We start from the raw sequence: 22781 nt of genomic DNA, 5'->3' as shown, positions 1-22781 counted from the left end.
AATGAATGTGAAATCTTTGTATCTTATATAACCGACCTTAAAATGAAGAACATCTTGCCTGAACTATTGAAATCTTTATTAAAGAGTAAAACAACCATACATGTTTATACATGAAATCACAATATGAATTTGCCCCAGGGGCGTATTACAAAGGGCTGTGAACTGTAACTGATATCTGCATCAAACCTTCACAAAACCATGGAGGTAGTAATTAGTGCACTACCCACGATGCAAATTTCTGCTCTGTACCTTCAGTTGAAATTATTCCTAAAAGATTTCCACTCAGCTACATTACTGGTTTGTCTCTGGCTGCTTTTCAGTGCAGATCTATTATCTGGTTGCCGTGAGCAGACACAAGAGCAGTGTGCATTCATCGTCTGTCTCTGTGTCTCGCTCGCTCTCCTCACAACCGCAGACATTACCACAGCATTATGTCATGCATGGTACGTCACTGGGTCTCCCAAGAGCGGCCCTGGATTGCACCTGATAACATCACGGCTGCGTGACACCGCTTCACACGTGAGCACATACGACTGCGAGATGGCTCATGAACATTTGCGAAACATAAGCGATGATCCATTAGCATCCGAATCAGAAGAAAGAGATACAGACAAATACGATGACAGAGCTGTCGTGGCTAAATCAATTTTTTTTTAAAAAAGTGATAAAAGAGGACACTGATTTGTTTTACTGAAGGAGTTGCAGAGAGGGAGACGGAGAAGAGAGGAGGAGGGCAGGCTTGAAAAGAGAACAATTCTCAGCTCCTACGTCGGAGAATGCCCTGGTTACAAATAGATCAGTCTATAAATAGCCTCATTATCCATTCTCTTTTAAATGTCTCTGTGAGAGGACCTAGCATGTTCCTCCATTGATCTCGACAGCACCCTGCCTCACATCACACACAAACATGCCTGTCTGTGTGTGTGTGTGTGCATGGGTCTGTGAGTCGTGACCGCCTGCACGTGCTGCTTGTGTATGTGTGTGTTTGTGATAAGGCTGGGTAAGCATGTCTGCGCCAGTTGCTTGCACTATCACACTGTAAAACTAGAGCTCATATCATCCGGCTTGGGCCAGTTCCATTTGGTTTAACACACACACACACACACACACACACACACACACACACACACACACACACACACAAAAGAACATTTCCACATTCAGTGTGTGTAGAAACCCCCCCATTGTTTCAGCTAGGTCAGGTGCACACTGAATACAACATTCACTGATGTTTCTATTCAGTTCTGCTTCCACTGATTTTTTTTTACTCTGTGGTGGTTCACCTACTCCACATTTCATGCATCTGTCCAGAGACGGGGGGGGGGGGTAGGTATAGCATACAAATTCTGCATAAACAATCCTTCTACATTAAAAAACAGCTCACATTCCGCACACTATTCTGCTGCATAATAGGTACTTCTGTATCTGAGGGTGCATGATTTCAGAATGACATTTAACCTTGTTAAATGTTTGGAGTGTGTTCCTTTTAGATGGGGTGCTATGCTGAAATCAATCTCCCTGATCATTAAATACATATTGCTTCCTGGAAAATCCTTTGCTACATTAACCTTCCTTCCTGGGTAGCTGATTGCAGAGTTGCTTACAGCAAAACATTCATTTGCCAGATTTCGAAATATTCTAGGCTAAACACTGTCAGCCCACCTAACGGCTCTGACAGTGGGTTTTGAGCAGGAGGAAAAACTCTGGCGATTCACAGATGAGTCACAACATTACATTCTCGGCTGATTGCAAATGAATCTCTGTGTGCTGTTCATATCCAGGTGCTGAAGCCTGAACGGATAATAACATACTGACAAAATACTGTATACTAAATGTATATGATCAATCGATGGAAATAGATATGAAACTCCTGGTACAATTAGTCATTTATGTCCGTAAAGAGCAGTTTATTTCTCGTGTGAAGAAAATATCTCCACCTTCAGTATAAAAATGAAAAATGAGAAGGGAAATGATGAGATGATTAATAGTATTAAATTGCGGTTCCTCCTCGGACCGTTGACCAGCTGATAGACTCAAAAGTTTAGATTCTATGAGCTTGTCAACAAAAGTTTAGTGTCTAAACAAACAGTGTGCCAGCAATGCATCCTGAGTTTTGATCAAATTAACACGTCATCACTTCATTCCCTAGTATCTTAAGTTACTTTTCAGTGAGTTGCTGATTAGATATTGTCTATTCTAAACCAATTTTTTTTCCATACCCAATTGTGTATATTGCAATAACTAATTCCATGACAAAAAAGCATGATTAGGATTTTAATCATTAAAATTGCTACACAATGAATTATCAGAATGGGCTTCTTTTGTTGTCTGGACTCAGGGCAATGAGGAGCTGCTTCTATAATTAAAAGAAAAAACTCTGAAAGGGGCTTCTCAACATCAGTTAAGATGAGTTTGGCATCGAGACAAAACTAATGTGATTATAATTACATACTACACCATTAAAATTACAATGATGAGACTTGGGCTGCAACTTGCAATCGTTTTTGCCATTAAGCTGTAAATTCATCATATATTGTTTCATTTATATTTGATTTTGTTCAACTGACAATTCAAAACTTAAAATTGTTTAATTTATAATGATATAAATCAACGAATAAACAAGCAAATCCTTACCCTGAGAAGCTGGAAAAGAATATACGTGGAATTTTTTTTTATATATGACTTAAATTATGAAAACTGTTTGCCTCCTTCAGACAAACTGAGAAATTACAGTATAATTATTACCAATGAAGAAAACTTTTCTTTATGAAAAACGCAGCAGGATCTGTGGGTCAAATCCACTTCGACAAACGGTACCTGCCTATCGTCCCGTTTACAACCGAAAAGAAGGTAAAAGAAAACTTAATGCCAATAATTTCTTCATGAGAGGAAGTGGGAATCTTTTCAGTCAGAGGGAATATGATGGCATATTTTAACAGTTGGCCTTTTTTTGTCAGTGGCTAAAAATAGATCTCCATGGAAACACTATGCATCCCACTCGTTCAGTGGAAATACCCGCGGTCTCTGAACCTTAGAGAATGTATGAATAAGTAAGTGCTCCTGAGTTTGTGCATGTGTGCGTGTTTTGTGTTCAAGTGCATGTATACGTGTGTATGTGTGCGCACAGGTGTGTTGCAACATAGAAAAGACATGTAAAGGATGGAAATGTGTGATGACCTCCAAATGTCCTTGTGGAAAAGACACATCATAGCAGACCAGCAAAAATGAACACTTTTTTTTTTTAAGTCGCTGCATGATGTGTTAAAGACATGTTATGTCTAACGTGCCTTGTTGAGTCTTAGCAGTGCATATTTTTTTCCTTGCATTGCCTGATTTTACGTTTTCCTGTCTTGTCTCTATCAACTTTTCTTCCCCCCCCCTTCACAAGACTGTGAGGCACATTATGCGATACAAGTCACCATGGCAACAGGGTTGTACGATGATGATCATCATCATCTTCATCATAACGACGCAAACATATTGATGTTTTTTTTTCCCTGCAGCGAATCAATAGCTTCAACATGTGTTCTCAGCTTTCACCATTTTAAAAAGAGACGGGGTGGATTGGGGGGGGGGAGAGAAGACAGAGAGGGTTGAAGAGTGACTCACGCAGCACAAGAGGGTGAGAAAAAGAGGGAGATAGGGACTGAAACATACAGCGAGAGCAGGCTGGATGTAGAGTAACAGCATGAATAATAACCCATCAGCGGTTAAAAGGTGGATAATTATCACGCTCTTATTAGAAAATGGAGTGATGGAGAAATGTGTCAGTGTCCTTGAGAATGACCTCTACAATAATGACACCATTTTATGCCACTGAAGAGGAGCGGTTTGTTACTGTGCGTGCAAAGGCTGAACATAGTAGAAATAGCGGCAAAGGATGGCGATTAAAAAGGAATGCGTTAATAAATCAGTAAATGACATGGATGGGAGAAGGGAGCAGGGTGGAAAGGAAGATGGGAATATATAGATAGTTGAAAGATGCACGCAAAGACAAGAGAAGGAAAGAAAATGCAAAAACAAACAGCCTCCGTCGTGCTGAGAAGGTGGTGCGCTTATGTGGGACACGGGGGAAGATATTACATACATTATTATTGTGGTGGGAGCTCAGGTGATGAAAGGTGCTTTTACATGAGACCTATACTTGATGTCCTTATTTTAGCTGCCTGTGCCTTTGTTCTTAGCTCTGTATGTAAGTACGCTGAAAGCTTCTGAGAAACCAGCGTCAAATTCCCACTGTCCTTTAAAATACTTGGAGGATCAATACATGTGTACCAACAGTTCATGATTTACTGAGAGTTTTTAATACATTTTATATCTTATAATTTCACAAATCTCTGTCTGTCTGTCTCTCACGCTTGTCTCGGGAACCATCTGCTTTACACTTGGCATATTTTTTGTTAAGGGCTTAAGGAAGTGTAGAGTCGAACTTTTGCGATTTTGGACATGTAACACATTCGATATCAATAAACTTTGTATTAACGGGTGACCAGCATTCTGTAGCAGCAGCCACTGAAATTCATTTATGTAAGTGACATTGTTGATCACGACAAAAAAAACGTGTTCTGTAAAGTAAAAACCTAATTTACAGTACAAACAATCTTGTAAACTGGATAGTTTTAAGATGTTATTAAAGGAAGCTGGATAGCATACAAATGCATCATAAATTTGTGAAGGCACACTTGTGAGTCTGTGCAAGTTTATGACATTTTCAGTCAAATTGCTGGACCAGCATTAAGGTAAAAATATTTATGGTAAACAGTCTTAAGTTTAAGACTGAGGAGGGGGATATAAGTGAATTTAACTAATTGTTTATGTGAGGGGAGGTCACGCCCAGCAGCACAGCAGGTCCACCCACTGTTAAATGAAGATGCAATTAAAGAACGGAAGTCTTTTCTCCCCGTTTAAAGAGAGTAGGGCTGGATGTTTTGGGGTAAACATCAGGAGACTGATATTAGTGAGGCGTTTAAAACAGCAGGAAGGTTTAGTCTTTTCCTTCTTTGTGGAGGGTTTCTCCTGTTTAACAAAGTGCTCAGTCTCAGTTTTGCCTTGTGTTTGGGCCTCATTGCTCAGATTACAATCTGGGGTTTTAGATTAGTCTGTGCGCTCCACACCCTGTTGGGATTGAGAGCACAGGAGGGCACAGCAGTAGACGAGCTCTCTCTCTCTTTGCGAGGACAAGATGATGTGACATGTCAGTGTAGCAACACACATGCAATCTTGCCCTTTTATGTACAGACCATTGAGCGGTCACATTCTCGCAGGCCAAACATGCGAGCAGACACAATGTAGTGTATGTAAACAAACAACTGAAAATACATTCTCTCATTTAATGTGGAGTCACGGGGTCACACGACACAAATACATGATCGCGCGCGCACACGCACGCACGCACACACACACACACACATACACACACACACGTGCACGCACGCACAAACACACACACACACACACACACACACACACACACACACACACACACACACACACACACACACACACACACACACACACACACACACACACACACACACACACACACACACACACACACACACACACACACACATCTATCCTTCATTCCCCTATGGACAGCCCCATCTAGAAGGTAATGGACTGGAAAGTGACACTGAGCAATTTCTGACACAGTGTCTTTCCCATCATGAGTGTACTCCATGTATGTGTGGGCCTGTGTCTTATGATTGTCTTATGACACTAGTACAACCTATTACGTTTTCTGCATGTGTTGACAAAATTATGTTTATCAGGCAGCAGAGAGCTCAGAGGAACTGTTATAATGACTCCTGCTTTCACAGGAACAATATTTGCCTCCTAACATGGTATAGATGTTAGTAAGTGGTGAGTGAAACCATGTGAAAAGAATGGGAACCATATAGTACTGAATTGTGAAGTATGACTCTTTTTACATTCCTTGCTTCCTGATTGTTAGTAGGGTCTGAGAAGTGGACTGTAGATCGTCATCATAATCTTTATTCGTCGACATGCATGACGAAAAGCCGGCATCATTAGCATAGCTCGCCCCCAACTTTTTTCCCGTCTGCGTTACAGGAGAACCAAGACGACGCAAACGACATTTACCTCATCATTTTTATATTTGGTTACTTTTGATTGATGGAGAAGGAAGTAATGCTTTTGAGGAAATCCCTGCAAACATGGAATAGACTTTATAGTAGACACTAATATTATATAGTGCATATAGCAGGCTGCACCCCTCTGTCAGTGGTGAGGGGGTGGGCATCACGATGTTGGCTGTCAGTCATCCCTAATAGAGAACTTGACAGAGGCGCTTTGCTCCCGCGGCTGCCTTTCACACCGAGTTAGAGAGAGCTGTTTGAGAGCAGCAGAATACTGCTAATTTTTTCATGATTATGAACCATATTTTTTATAGAATAATGGGTTCATTACTTGACTTTTTTTTTAAACAATCAAAGATGATAAGAATGTTACCATTCTCACATCTGTACGTAAAATACATAGCTGGAGCCAGCAGCTGTTTAGCTTAGCTTTGCATGAAGACACTGATTCAACACTAATTAACATGTTATATCTCATTTGTTTAATCCGTACAAAAACCACAGAGGGGGGATGGGGCCGCCAAGAAATTATCCGGCACGTAATCCCCAGCAAATATTTGTCACTGTTTGAGATATAGTGTGTAATTAGTGAGGTTTAGAGGCTCTTGCGGGTGATTTTTGGTTTTTGGACAAGGCCATGCTATTGGTTTCTACCTTTTTACAAAAGGCTGCAGTTATAAATATCAACAAGAACCTCTCTCTTAGAGTCTCCAACTAACTGACCATAGGTGTGAATGTGAGTGGTCGTTTGTCCCTGTATGTTGGCCCTGTGACATGCTGGCCACCTGTTCAGGGTGTACGCCACCTCTAGGTCAATGTCAGCCTTGATTGGCTCCAACAACCTTAAAGTATAAGCGGTATAAATATTTGATGGATGGATAGTTTAACAAGCATACTTTGTGTAAATCGCATAAATCTGCAACTGTTCCTCTAAGACTTGGTCCAACTGCACGACAAAACTGCCAGAGCTAAATTCTATTTGATTTTGACAATAGTGCAAACTGTCAAACTTTGTACTCTTGGTCTTCTACATCTTTAACTATTAAGACAGAGAAGACACTGAGTCTGAATGTGAGTGACAATTTCTGTTCAGTTAATAAACCAAAAACAAAACAAATGCCAGAGCAGTTTTTAACAGTTACCCAACAACCAAATAAAATGTTGAAATGCAGAAAATAAAATATGCAATCGTGTGTGTGAGAGAGAGTCTGTGGGGGCAGCTGTACAAGTGGGTGAGTTTTGCTGTCAGGCACTGTGCTCTAGGAGTCTGACTCATGCGGGAGATGCTAAAGTGGAGTGAGAGAACACAGCTCACAGCTTTCTCTCTCTCTCTCTCACACACACACCACTCACTCTGCAAGAAAACTAATCATTACTTAGCGATCCTATTTTGCTGAATATATCGACATAAGTGTGTAGAGAGAAACTTGCAAGGTGACAAATGAATAAAGACGGCCCAAGACCTTCGGAGGTTCTATCTGAAAGATTGAATAATGCATCTCACATTCATTTTAATACTCTGACCCAAAGTACAGAGGCTCTTTTGTTTCTATGACGATACCTCTAGCACTTCTATGTTCATTTTAAAATGCGAAGAAAAGGCAGATTATGTAATGTTATGCAAGAAAAACAGGCCTGTGCGATTACAAAACAACATCAACAAAAAACATGATAGCTGCTCATATCACAGACTTTGAAATCCCAAAGGTTTCATTTACACCTCTTAGAAAGTCTTCCTTGGAGGCCTGGCAAGTAGCACATCAAGAGCAGCACAAAGGGAGAAAAACAGACACAAGCTGATAGTGACTCATGTGGGATGAAGGCCTCTGTGCATATGGTGCTTTTTAAATTCATGACACAGTTATTTTGTGCATTGGTAAGGTCCGGTTTATACCATTGATCTGTGGGTTATGTGCATGTGGAAGGGAGGAAAAACTATCGTAGTCGTATTATGATTACGCCTCTTTGCAATCTCATGCGGCGACGTTTCTGCCATGTTGGCATTGGTGGGAAGATCCACTACATCAAACCCAGTGACCCCAATTTTCCATTAGGCTGTATCAACAAATGACAAGTCTGTGGGAAGCAGGACACCAGTGTAAAGTAGAATTACCGCCTGCCTCCACCAATCAGATCAGATAAAACATCTACCAGGTTTCCTCCATTCTGCTCATTAATTGTTCTTCCTCTGAGTCAAGGGTCTGAGAATAGAGGATGTCGTTTGCTGCACAGATTGCGAAGCCCCTTGAGGCAAAAGTTTGATTTGAGATGAAGAGATATATAAAATAACATTTATTTGACTTGACTTGGTTAAGCTTTGTGTTCTTCTGCTCTATATCTGCTGTATTAGTGAAGTCGTTTTCAGACAGAACTCTGGGTAAAAATACGGAGCACAACGCAGCGGGAGGTTTTATGCACAAACACCTTCACAACAGCAACAAATTCTCCGCATGAGGTGGAGCAGCCGGGTGCAGCAGACAAAGGCAGGAAGTGACGTATAAACTTCCCTGTCGAGATCATGGGATTTTGTTTACAGCACCCTGACACTGTTCGCAGCTCCTATCACAACAATCTCTCTTCACATGTTAGTAGGTGTCTTCTACGTGTAGGGCACCGCTTTTCACCGGGAGATATTTGTTTTCTTTTTTGCATCTGTCGCGGGTTAGAAACATCATCAACCACCCCACAAGCGAGTGGGGTGGTTGATGATGCTCTCCTTGATTTCTACGGAGAAACAAGAAACTAGGGAGCGTCTCCCTCGGACATTTGCGTTTACACATGCATTTCCTCCTGAGAAAATACGGAGGAACTGCAGAGTCTGAAAGCAGCTTGTTTTAAGTTATTGAGAGACACAACAGAGTTACATTCCTTGTTTGCGTTCAGATGCTTGGCCAACGAAGCTGATTCAGAACACGAGGTTGTAGTCGTGACCGATAACAATGCTTCAAATATGGACATTGCGTATGTGTGTTGTGTATATGAATTCTTGAGTTATGGGCAAAAAGATGATTTTGAGGTCAGTTCATCCTTGAGTTCAAGTTTTTAAAGAAAGAAATTCCCTCATGGCATTCCTGAGTTATGAGAATAGGACTGACAACTCAAAATATGCATCTCTGGGTGAACTTATTAGTCACTTAGTGTATCTGGTCCACCATCTGAGCCTCATACACTGAAATGTTAGTTGGACCAATTGCCCTAGATGTGGACACATCTTTAATGAAACATCTGTTTACAGCCCCTCTGTGTGTGGGGAGGGGAGGTATATGTGTGTGTATGTGCGTGTGCGTGTGTGTGTGTGTGTGTGTGTGTGTGTGTGCGCGTGTGTGTGTGTGAGGGAGAGAGAGACAGCGTGAGTGTGTGAGCGTGTTAAGACACACCTGCTTAGTGATAAGAGCAAAGTGTAATAAGGTCAGTAACTTCAGCCTGTAATTCCAGACTGTTCAACCATTCACTCAATCAATCAATCTACCACTGCATCCCTCCGTTCTTCCATCCTTCCATCCAGCCAGCCATAAAATTGTCTTTCATTCCATTTATCCATCTACTAAAAAATATGAATTTTGGCAGGCAGATGCCAATTACAATATCAAGAAGTAAAAAAAAAATCAAAAATCTACCAATATTTTATCCATTTGTATATATTGTCATACCTGTAACTGAGGCTTGATCTTTTACAGTTTAACCATAAACTTTATTTTAAATAAATAAAAATAGTGTAGCTATATAAAGCAGTTGTATGAATGGCTGCAGAAATATGACGAGGGAAGGAATGTTTCTAGGAATGTTAACCTGACTAATTTGGTGTACCTTTAGCCAACCATGCCAATTAATAGGTGTTAGCTGTTTCTATTTTCCCTAATGCCCCCTCCCCCCACACACACACACACACGCACAAACACACACAGCCATTTCCAACAGGGTCACCCCCCCGCCCGGGAGTGAAAGGGAGAATCAGAGGCTGAAAGGGAGAGCGGCAGTCATCTATCTCCTGTCTCCCATCTGGGTGTAAGTCTCTGGTTTCGCCCTGGGGCTCAGATAAGCTCCGGACACAATAGGGACAGCTATTAAAATTCAAACTACCAGAGTCATGAAATAGTCATGACAGGTGAGGGAAATCTACACACTCTAATGTGCCGCTCATTTTCAGTTCACGAGCAACTGCAAGACAAATACACATTTGAATTAAATATATACAATTTATCAACATCATAATTTAGCATTATTTAAGATAATTCGATGTATTTTTGTATGATTTAATGAATAAAGCATATAATAATATATATTTAATCATTCAACCCTTGCAATAAGGGTGTGGAGCGTTAAAAGAGAATTGATCTCTGCCCTTGTTATGACTTGTTTATTGACTTGTCACTGTGTTGAGCCGCTGCCATCCGGAAAGATCCAGTGGATGCACAGATATATGAATGTAAAAGCACATGTATTTACGATGTATTCAACACAACAGAGTTTATTGTTGTTGTCAAGGTTATATTTAATGTGCTTTAAAGAAAACACTACAATAGTACTAACTGCAGTCGTAGATAATATACAAGACAGACTGCATTACTATAGAAAAGGGCTGAAACTACTACACTCCGGATGTAAATAAAAAAGTATTTAAATATAAAGGGCTAATTTTAGGGTAAAGAAAACAACAATTCATGCAATTTAGATGATCACACACTAGTGCAAACATAACTAGGATTATTTTATATCCAATTTCTGCCAATAGATCCCTTTCAGCTAAATCTTACACACTGAACCTTTAGGTACAAGTTTAGGGTATTCATTCAATCAGAAAAGGTTTGAATACCTTTTCCAGATGTAAAAATCTATGTGTAAAATCCCCCAACATAGATTTATTTAAATCCAATCTACTAAATTGTAAATAACAGAATATTGGAATAATATAATGCAATAGCACTGTGAATCCCAGTCGCAAGAGAAAGGGGCAGATAAGGATACTGTCCAAGCTGAAGTGATGTGTTTGCATATTCGGCAGTGTTTGATTTTGGGGCATTGATCTGTGCCCTTGGGTTAGAATGACTATGCCTGCAATAGTATCCATTTCCCCCTGGATCAGACTAAACAGGCTTAGTTTCTGCTTCCTTTTTGTTAGTGGGCGAGGCAAAAAGTTATAGGTTCAGAGAAGGCAAAGGTCTAAGTTAGCCCAAGACAGCATCAATGTTTCAGTTCATCTTTTCTGCTGCTGCTCGAATGATATGGATTAGTCTCCACTGCAATATGTGTAAAATCAAATTTAAGAAATAGCCGCTCTGTGCCATTTAGCAAGGCAGAGCTGTTGCTGGACCAAGACTGTATCGGTTTGCCCTTGAGAAGGAAACTCTGTCTGCCTTGGCAGCAGTGGTATCACCCTAGTTCTGGCCCACAGCAGGACAAGAGGGAGGAGAGAGGTCAACTCAGGAAAAGAGCTGACATGGAGAGAAACGAGCCATTTATAGCTCAGCACATCCAGCTAAAAGCAATGCCATGCCTGTCAGCTCACTATCCATACTCCTGGCCTCCAGCAGCCAGTTCAGATTCAGGAGAGTTGAGAGGAAAATAACTTGAATCACATACTGTGTATGACGGCAACGTGGGACAGAGTAGAATTTGCAGATGTCAATTTCTGGCACCTGTAAAACTTCAAGTGCTATTGAGCAAGACACTCCCCCCTCTCTCCTGTAATACACCGCAAGACACTAAACAAGACGAAATGAAACAGACCTTGATATGTGTTCTTTGGCATTACACCATCATGATTTTTTTGATTGGCAAAAAAGTTATAGTAAAATAATGATATACTGGTCATTCACAATGAGAGCACAAGCAGGGGTGCACGCAGGCAGGCAGGTCGGCCCAAAGGGAAAAAAACAACTAACCAAACCTACCTTTAACTGAATTATCTTGTATAGAATAACTGCATAAAAGTTTTGTAAAATTATAATTTTTAATCTTTAACTATGCATTTGGTTTTGAGTTTTTTTATTTTGAGTTTCTCCAGGAAATGTGTTCATCAGGAAACTTCCCCGTCAACCATAAAGTCAATTGTAAACCAATCAGTACACTGTAGCTTACACTCACACTGACAGTTACACTGCTGTGAGTCAGCACCAGGCTCCATGGGAACAGGCCAGTAGTGTCTGGTTTTTGGCATCTGTCCTCTTAATTCAGTCAGGCATCTCTTGGGACAGCTGACTACACTGCCAGTCATGTCCAGCATCTGTGTGTGTGTGTGTGTGCGCATGTGCATTTGTACATATTCACTACTGACAATCCCTCTGACAAGATGGGATTTAATAGGAGAACATTTTCACTGCCTCAATAAAACAACTACGCTCAAGTGCAATATTTAGAGAATGCACCTAATTCGTTCTTCTTCTGACCTTCCTGATTTACACTGATCGATTTCAACAAAAAGAACATTATGCAACAATCAGCAATGGTATTTAAAACTCAGAGGCACAATTTCCTGATCCTTCCCCTTATCAACTCCTGTTTCTTGAATATGGCTCAGTTCGAACCTAAGAATGAATTTAATTGTGCATCTAATAATTTTAATTATTGTTTTAGTCCTCGTTTAATCTTAGTCTGGGAGACCGGCCCACAGTGTTCTTCTCCACAGACAGTAATCACACCCTGATATGAAAGACTAAGCATTTGAGAAGTGATTGCACTTCACATCACATTCCAGCGAAGTGTTTCACATGCTGTTTTTCTTCCCTACACCTGCTCATCTTTTTGCATTATGCTACATTAAGAAAAATGGCATCACTTAATATTTGTTGTATTAATGCTAAATAGGTGTACAGGAGTATTAATTGATCCAATATGTCAAGGTGTCTGCAGTTGTGATACATATAATAATATTGCTCAAAGTGCGCTAATGCAGGGTGGTTGACTAAAGTGCCAAAATACTGCTTCAGCTTACCTCAAGGTCAAAGCTACTCCACATAGGGAAGAACACCTGTGTGAGTAGTATATTGTGTGTGTGTGTGTGTGTGTGTGTGTGTGTGTGTGTGTGTGTGTGTGTGTCTACCCACGATGTGGTTTTGCTCCCTTACAGAGCAAAATGGCTGTGAATCATTTATAATCTGTCCTCTGAGAGCCGTCTCCCTCTCCCTTCTTCGCCTCCTATTTCATTCTCTTTCTTTTTCTACCTTTTCCATCCCTTTTTACAGAGCTGCCAGGGGAGCGGAGGAAAAAGGGAGGGCAGAGAGGAGAAGAACAGAGGAGGACGACGAAGACAAGAAGGAGGAGAGGAGGAGTGGGTGAAATTGTCCTTATTAAAGAGATGGCGGGTCCATGTGCGAGATCCCTTGTGGGACAGAGATTAAATAGACTGCGTCAGAGGGGAACGTGCTCGCGGTGCTGCGACTGGAGGACGCGATTAGTACTATCATCAGGGAGGGATGGAGGGGATATGGAAAAGTAAGACGGCAAGAAGGAGAGGTGGAATGTGGGTGAAGAAAGGAGGAGAAAGGTTAAGAACAGACGAGGAAAATGTGAGATGTAGAATCACAAAAACTGAACAGTGGGCTTCATTTCAAGGGTAAGATCAAAATAAGGGAGGAAAATGAGGAAGGAGATGAAATTGGAGAACAGAGGGAGTGTTGCAACAAACTCTGCAGCCACAGAGAGGGGAGAGAGAGAAGGGAATGATAGACAGAAGTGGAGAAGAGGTGGATGATAGTTGAGTGGGGAAAACTGTTTCCTGAGTTATGTATAGAAGTCATAACGGCCCCGTCATGGGAACAGAGTATCACAAGAGTGATATGTAGGAGGAATAAAACGAGTAATAGCAGCATGGCACACAGTAAACTACGATACAGATGATACAAGGACAACTGTACCTGTAGGAGGAGACGGTGTCGGTTAACAGCAGAACAAGAAAAAGGGAAATAAGTACAGTAGAGAAACAAGGTCTAATTCTATCCATTTCTCTGTGTCCATGCAACAAAGAGAAATAACCTCAGAGAAAACAAAAATATTTCTCGACTATCCTTCCTCCCTATCACTCATCTTTCCTTTAATTTTAATACACATCAATTTTTTTTTCAGTATTATCTCTCTGTCTACATCTTCAGATAACCGCACATATCATTACATCTGTGTCCTTGACCCAAAGGCAATGTCACGGGAGAAAAACGGATGCTGACATTCAAATCCCTGATTACAGATCAGCATGTGTTGTGGTTTTTAATCTGTTTTTGAATAATGAATTAAGTGTTTGCCTCAGTGAATGATCTTTTTATGCAGAAGAACCAGTAACAACCTCCTTCCATTAGGAATACTGACACCATGCATGATGTATCAGCTGGCCACCTTCCACTATCGTCATTCATACCATTATACAAACAATGCAGGGAAATTCCCATTGGGGACCTGCTGTAAACACGACTGTCCTAAATCAACTGATGGAAACCTGCATTTCTGCAGTAAACCTGCAGTGCTTGCTTTTACTAAAGGTTTCCCACTAATATAGGTGCAAATGCAGTTTGAATACAAAATGCTTTAGAAATGACGGACTACTTTTTCCACCACTATGACGCTGTTACTAACTTAGTTAAAGAGGTGGGAGCAGGAAAGAGAGATGATGAAGGTTATAAATGTAGAGCAGGTCTATTTAGGCTACGCTGTACACGGGCCTACTGGGATATGAGCGACCGACCAGCACACCGAAATAGAAACGGGAGCAGAGAGGAGATAGAGAAAGGAGGATTGGTGAGATGTGGTGAGACCGAAAAATAGTAGAGAGAGAGAGAGAGAGAGAGAGAAGCGATTAAAAGGCTTCATGAGGAGGAAGAGGAGGTCTGAAGGGGACAGGAGGGCGAGGCAGGGAGGGAGAACGAGGTAGGAAGGAAGGAAATTTGACTGAGTTGCAAAGTGGGAGAAAATTGTTGCATTCATGCCAATAGTTGGATTAAAAGCTTGATACCCATTTCATATCGTATAAGAAATGTGTACCTGGAGCTAGTTAGCTTAGAGGCAAATGTGGGAAACACATGACCTGGCAAACAAAACCCACCAACCAGCGCCTCCCTAACGCACTGATTAACAGTGAGATATACTTTTGGTTAATCCCTACAAAAAACAAACTGCAAATAAGAGCAATAATTCTGTGCTGGTTTATGTGCCGGACTATTTCTTGGGCAGGGGCAGTTGCCAGGCAACCAGTTAAGACTCCAGAAAGTCACTGATCCCAGCCAAGAAACAGAGTGAGAGTGGTTTGAAGCTTTTCATCTGACTCCCAGCAAGGAGCTGCAACAGATGTATTATCGCGTTTGATTCAGCGTTGCATGTCCATCCATGCTCCACCAGCCAGTTACCTGCCATTGTCTGAAAACAAAATCCCAGATACCTGATATAATCATCAAGTTTCATCTTCACAATTCAATAATGTGAAGGGGATGTGGACAAGAAAGGAATATTACCATTTGCCAGTACCATTTTAGCAGGAATATTTAGATGTGTAAGGTGTACATTTTATGTTGGGTAAGAGATCATTATATTTTAGATGTGGTTTACCTGTGGTTAGGATATTGATATGGTCTTAATCATTAACTGCTGGTTTCTCTGGATGATGGGGGAAGGTGACGTTCAGGAAGATTTATAGATGGAAGGAGTAAAATCAGGGAACCAAAGGCCAATGAGAGACTGAGAGGCGAGAGTGGTAGTAATGACACTGAAATGAGGTTTAGTGATGGAGGGCAAAGTAAAACAATGGGACCCAACCTCAGTACTCATTATATGACTACTTTACTACACACCTGTGATTGAGATAAAGATCACACACACACAGAAAACAATAGCAGATGCACTGTCATGGCTGGAAATTGAGAGGTGAATTTGAAAGATCTTGCTTGGTAGGAAATGAAGTGGCTTATTTCCCAGCTGGGAATAAGTTATTAAAAAGAAAAACTGTTGAATTTTACTGGTTGTAAATTGAATTCCTTCCAGCTTTATTAATTAGTATGAAGCACAATCTCCCCTTAGCGTGAGACATTTGCCACGAGTAAAGCGGTTATGGCGCAATTAAAAGGTGATCAAAATGTCCCGTTACCTTGAACAAACATAGGGATTTCTCTGGGTTTGAACATTGTTGGAAACATTTTGGATAATGTAAAATCACAAGTAAACAAAATATATAACAGTACTAATCGTTTTTTGGACATTTTAATGAAGAGTTGTTACAGATTATTACATCCAAGTATCCTGAAATGTTTACCACTGTACTTTTGTGCCTCCTTGTATTTAATGTGGTTCCCACACGTAGCTGTATTTATTTCTCTTCTGCCGCAAGGTCTGGCCAAGTACCATCCTCCCCTCCCATTCCCACAACATCAAAGACTATCAGTGCCCTGAGCACCTCTTCATCCTCCCGACCCTCGAAGAACGGCTATGCCCTGAGCACTCTCACAGTTCCCTGCTCCCTGTGCAGGAGGACCTACCGATGTGCTGCGGCTCTCTGCCGGTCTCTTGACAAAATGGTAGTAACTGTGTGAACACCCACAAACTGTCTTTTCTTCTATCGTATGAGAAACAGGTCATACCCTGAGCGCCTTCCTGCCATCCCTTCTTGAAAAACTGAGCTGTAGTCTGACATCCCATCTGGCCCCTGAATGACTCATGCCCTTCACCCACTGCCTGCCTCAGGGAAATGCTAGCTTCTTCACCCCACAGTCACCTACAAGGCAACAAATGGGTAACTACATCCTTGGTGCGGGTACAAGGAGACGAGCAAAGGGGGAAGATTGAAGGGTGAAACTGAAGAATCAGGGCATGTTACAGAATTAGATGTGCTTCTTTATCAGCATTCATTTAATCATGATCATAATAATGTATCAAGATATGTCATTCTGTTGTACATCCATTGTAGTCATTTCACCTTAGGGTTTGGCAATCGGACTAATACATCCAGTCCTATGAATAAATAGTCCTCCCAAATAAATCGTTGATAGCGATTGGAAAATATTTGCAAATTGTCCAACCCTATTTCACCTCTTTAAAAGTTAATGCCCAAGAAAGAAAGGTTTGTATTTCCTTTTAGGGTTAGTGTTTAAAAAATACATATGTTTTGTATCATGTATGTTTATCATGTGTGAGAGAATCTATAGCAGCCCCTCATCTACTATGATTAGAAATGCAGTGGCCCCTATGTAGTCTAATCCTGAGGCCTAGATAATGTAGACGAATAAATCAACAGGCTCTCAACTGAATGACTGGTGGATCAGTATTTTTCTATATTTTATAGTTTCTTATACTGAAGCAACACTGCGTCAGGATCTTAGAGCCAAGTGCATCAAAAGCATGCGGTCAAGTGTGTAACCACTTTACCAGTTGCATTTTTACATTCACAGAGCCATTATGCATTTATGCCATGTAATGGAGTATAGCCATTCATGAATGGTTAGTATCATGTGAAAGAGCTGGTATAGGCTTCAGTGTGCGGGGCGAATAGGTCAACCGTGCTAAGGGCCTCTAACCATCAAACGCAGGCCCCTGGGACACATACACATTACATGCACCACACATGATGACAGCGAGCAATACAGAATACCCTCAAAGATAATTACCACGATCATATTTCGGAGGTAACATATGTTGTGTGGAGCAACCGCACAACACACGAGGGGACCAACACCGCATAAACATGGAAACACCTGGGATCACTAATGCAAATAGATGCATCGATACCATCACTCAGTTTCCACTTAGTGAATGTTCCAGCGAGAGTGAAATTATTCATTATAACAATTAATAATTATACGCAGGGATGAGAGAGGAGGGGCGTCCTGCTTGTTGGCACTATAAGGCAAGATTTTAACCAAAACACAGGGACTTGATGAATGGATTTAATTAGTGACAATGCTGAAAAAAATACATGATAAGGAGGCACCTTAATTATCCATACTACACAAGCTACACAATATATTATTAATCTGTTAGATACTAACATTCTGAAAATAATTGATAGCACATGCACACTTGAGGTTGTAATAAACCGGTGGGCATTTAGAACTGATCCTTTTTGACTGGACAACAATGATCAAAAACTATAATTTTACACCATCACTGAGAGTAATCTGAGTATGTAAATCTAAAACTAAAGTGAAATGGCACTTAATAGAGCGCACACCTCCGTAAAGGCACAGCTGACCCTTTAAATTCAAGCTGCACCTAATTTCACAAACTCATAGATATCAGTTCCATAAATGTGTCAGATTTCTTTATTCAAGATCCACGGATCTTCTCAGATTCCCTGAGAAATTGGTGAAAATGTATGTAAAAATGTATCTAGCAAGGTTAAAGAAGGTGATAAAAAAAAAATCCTGGATCCGCCCCTTTGTCCATAACGATTCGGCTCAAAATTGAATGGGTTCTTTCTTGGCCCATCCCACAAAGTTTCATGGACGTTCAGTAGTTTCTGTGTCATCCTGCTGTCAAACAACCAACCTATAAACAAACCAATGGACAGGTGAAGACATTACCTCCTTGGTGGTGTAGATATGCAGATTCCCTGGAAAACCTTTCATAAGAGAATTTTCAATATTTCAAATAAACTGTATTATTATGTATCAGCCATCGACAAAACTGGGGAAAAACCTTGGTGTATTATTCATTGCTTTTCCTTTTTGTAATGTTTTAAGATAATGAAGTGTAAAATGTACTTTCCCCACAATGTCAGTAACACTGTTGGAGACAACAGAAAGAAATCAAAATGAAATGCTAGGTTGAACAAATGAGATTACCAGTGATAGAAAGCATTCCAATAATTAGACTTTTCCTATTTCTTTTGGAGAATTGTAATTACTTTAATTTTGGCTTTATTGCAAGTCTGCAGGCTGTGATTCTGGGTTAGTGTTTAGCGCATGGAGAAAAGGCAATAGTCAGAAAGCTCACGAGAAAGGGAAAATTAAATTATAATTTATCAATTTATGATGATTTTATTGCTCATTTAAATTCAGTTTCATTTCAGTATTTCTTAAGTTCTATGGGCTTCATTTCACTCAGATGCTGCGAATATGGTGATCACCAACAGACACTGCATCTGTATCTGATTCAGTGTTAATAGGAGCTTTTATTTGACTGTTAGTTTAACTCTGCACTGATCTCATTTACTCTGCTGTTGTCGAGCTCCAGGAACTATCACCAGCTGACCTGGAAGTGGTGTTATTGGATGAGAAGACCAGGAAACACAATCTTCTATGAGTATCATCCTATCAGGTTACAGGTGACTTCTGATATCACACAGGTGACGCTATGTGAATACTGATCAATGATCCTGACATCGGGGGGGGGGGGATGATTTTTAACAGATTCAACACAGATGGAGCCATGAGAGTGGGTCACTTGTATGTGCTCATTGTACTGCTGCTTCACTGTTTCTCAGCAGAAGGGACAATAAATGGAGACATTGAAATAATAAACGAATAAGTAAATATAGCTATGTGATTAGGATTCTGTGACAGGTATGTATTGTTCTTATTAATGAAACAAATACTTAATTTTAATGCAACTACAGTAAATGAATCTGCTTTTTTTTAGGACAAATACATAAAAATGTGGTATTTGTGCTGAAGGAAGGGAATAATTATTACATTTTCCAATTACTAAATAGGATAAGAATACATGTGAAACAGGTTTGTTTTTATAATTTATAATATATATACCCAACGTGGCCAAAAGCGCTCCTGTGTTGTACGGACAGGAGAATGACAAGGGAGGCATGGGGGCTTGTGTGAGAGAGGGGGGAGTGACAGAGGCTAAACTGTCCGGAGAGATTTCTATGCATACTAAAGAGATCGAACACATGCAGGCTGAGGAGGATTTTCATTAGTCCCCTCAAACGGGACTCCCTCCCTCCCCTGCCTGCTGTTGTGTGATGCTGTGCTTACGCATTTCTCGAGGTGCTTTACAGGGTTTCTGAGTGTCTGTGCTTTAACCAATGGTTTTCATATCAAATAAAGCCGTTATGACAGGTAAATATTGATTCATATCCAAACCCACAGTAATTATTTCACCTCAAGATGAGGTTCTTCATACAATACACACCAGTCTGCATATTCACATACACACCAATGCACGTGCACACTGAGACAAGCACGGGGACTTACCTTCTGTGGGTGAGGTTTGCAGTCGTGTGCACATTCCCTCCACATCCCCGTAGTCCTCCTGGAGCTTGACCACCGCCTCTGTGCCACGCAGCTCCATCAACGAGCGCAGCTCCATGACCGAGCAGCCGAAGCCAGCCACCCGGTCGCTGTCATTTCTTTGGTTCTTGGCATAAAAATCGCTGTTCGACATGTCCCCCATGATGTCGGCTAGTCAAGTCAGTTAGATAAGTGTTTGTTATTGCTTATAGATCAATCAAAAAGCCTGCACAACAGAGAGATGAGTTGAGAGAAAAAATCCAAAATAGGTATCAAGCAGGCGACAATCAAAAAAGGGAAAAAGGAATGCCAGTTGAAGGTACTGTTGGCAGATTTACACAGGTTAAAATGGGGGAAAAATCCAAGGGGATGAGCAGCTTCTCTGTTTCAGGAGAGGCTGTCGGATATCAGCAGACCAAAAACCATCAAAGAGAAGAAACAAGAAGAGGAGAAAGAGCAGTGAAGAACGAGGAGAGAGGAGGGGGCGATGAAACACAAGTGGGGAGCATCCAGGTGAGCGTTGGACAGCCCCAGTGGTCAGGTCCTGAGTAGGGCAATGATGGGGGTTGCAAGTCCTGTAGGTCTCAGGCTCACCACGGCTGCAGTCCAGACCCGCTCCATGTGTGGCTTCCCATTGCTGCTATTCTGCTGTTGCCTCCGCTGCCTCTCCGTCTCTACATGGTGGTCTTCCCCATCAGTGCTACAGAGAGAGAAAGAGAGAGAGGGAGAGAGAGAGAGAGCGAGAGAGAGAGAGTCGAATCCAAATAGGACAGAAGGTGAGGGAGGAGAAGGAGGAGGAGGGAGAGACACAGAGAGAGAGAGAGCGAGAGAGAGAGAGAGAGAGAGAGAGAGAGAGAGAGAGAGAGAGAGAGAGAGAACAAGGATGAGCGTTGCGTTCTCAGGGCAGTGGTGAATGCAGCGGTGGGTGGTGCACAGCTGAAGAACAGTCTCTCCTGGCTGCTGCAGTGACTGTGTCTCTACTGTCTCTATCTACTGCTGCTGCTGCTGTTACTGGTGCTGCTAACCTCATTCTGAGGACAGCAACGGATAGAGAAGGAGAGAAAGACGATATGAAAGAGAGGGAGGGCAGAGAGAAGAGGATGCTCCTTTCTGGTGCAGAGCAGAGAGGAGTTGTGCGCGGGTGGGTGGCTGGGGCTGCTCTGACGACAGAGCAGGGAGGCACCACGTAACGATGTGCTGTCACAGGGAGGATGGGCTGAGCCGTGGAGCTGCTACCTCACCACTAGCTCTCTCTCAATCTACATCAAGCGACCTCCTCATATGCTAAAAGTCCATGAAGACACCTTCCTCTCTATCCATCCTCTCATCTTAGAACTACACTCTGCTTATAAAGGAGACTTGTGTGGTGTTAAAATGGTAAAGTGCAATTTACTCTTCTACGGTGATTCACAGTTTATACTGTCAATGGCACAGAGGAAAATGCAACACAATAAATAATTGTTAATCATAGTCTTTCCATGATATTTGTTGACAGGGAAAACACAATATTGTCACAATTTATTATTTTAATCAATGACATCAGTGATCCAGCATGTCACACATGGATCACTTCTCCACCAAAAAGGTTTCATTATTAATATCATTATCACCATCCGAAGCACCACCCACCCACACAGGGGGAGACCCATCTGTTATGTATACTATTAAAACTGCAAGTAATTTAGCTATGAGGTCCACAAGGGGTCAATAATTCAACAATTAAATAAAACATTTTAATCAAATATATATATAAAACATATATTCTTGATATGTTAAAGGGGACATAGCATGCAAATTCCACTTTGTTAGTGCTTCTACAGGTTAATGTGGGTATCTGGCATGTCTACCAACCCAAAAACTCTGGGGAAAAAACACTCGCGCGTTTTGTTATAGTTCCTCTAAGTCAGAAACGTCATGCTTGAGCGACTCGATTGCGCTTCCTGGGTATTGGAACAAGGAACTGGAAGTCTCCCTACATGGTCTTGGCATGGTCTGCGAGGCAGCGCAGCGCCGTTCTCCAGCACGCAGCCGCCTGGCTGTTCACACGGGACGAGCATTTCTCCGCTGGTCAGCCCCATAGACTGTATATATAAGGTCAGCCCGCGATTCTGCTTTCTCCGCTTGTTGTTGTACCCGTTGAATGTCGGGGTTCGGGGGTAAATGATGGTCTTCATAGCCCCCCCCCCCCCCCACCTCTCTTTCTCTCTCTGTCTGTCTGCTTGTGTGCTTGTAGTGGATGGGCAGAGGGGGACATTTAATTATGTGATTGGGAAAATAAAAACTCCAGGACAACAAGGGGAATACAAAGTATGGGATGCATATTTGATAATTTATATCATATAAAATATGTAATTTATATCGTTTAAAATCATGGGGGGAGAGGGGGGAGGGGGGAGCTGGCTCATTAGCATTTAAAGGAACAGGCACTCAAAACAGGTCACTCTGTGGAGGGCTGTTTTATACAGGGTAAAAAGGGTGCTGTTTTATATGATCCTTGTGGTATTTTGACCAAAGTATGTTACAGACATTT

General features: G+C 41.4%; 1 protein-coding gene across 6 annotated transcripts in view; it reads right to left on the bottom strand.

The window, feature by feature from the left end:
* The window catches only part of atp2b2 (ATPase plasma membrane Ca2+ transporting 2), a 64197-nt gene extending 43623 nt beyond the window's left edge, over nt 1-20574 (bottom strand). For all 6 annotated transcript variants that reach the window (XM_034584750.1, XM_034584752.1, XM_034584748.1 and 3 more), the window contains exon 1: nt 20216-20574. In XM_034584750.1, the coding sequence (XP_034440641.1) occupies nt 20216-20414 (199 nt within the window). In that variant the 5' untranslated portion in view covers nt 20415-20574. The remainder of the gene's footprint in view (nt 1-20215) is intronic.
* Between the last annotated feature and the right edge of the window lie 2207 nt (nt 20575-22781).

The sequence above is a fragment of the Hippoglossus hippoglossus genome, chromosome 5, assembly GCF_009819705.1.
Source record: "Hippoglossus hippoglossus isolate fHipHip1 chromosome 5, fHipHip1.pri, whole genome shotgun sequence".
NCBI lineage: Eukaryota > Metazoa > Chordata > Actinopteri > Pleuronectiformes > Pleuronectidae > Hippoglossus > Hippoglossus hippoglossus.
This window is presented reverse-complemented; position numbering and strand designations above follow the sequence as displayed.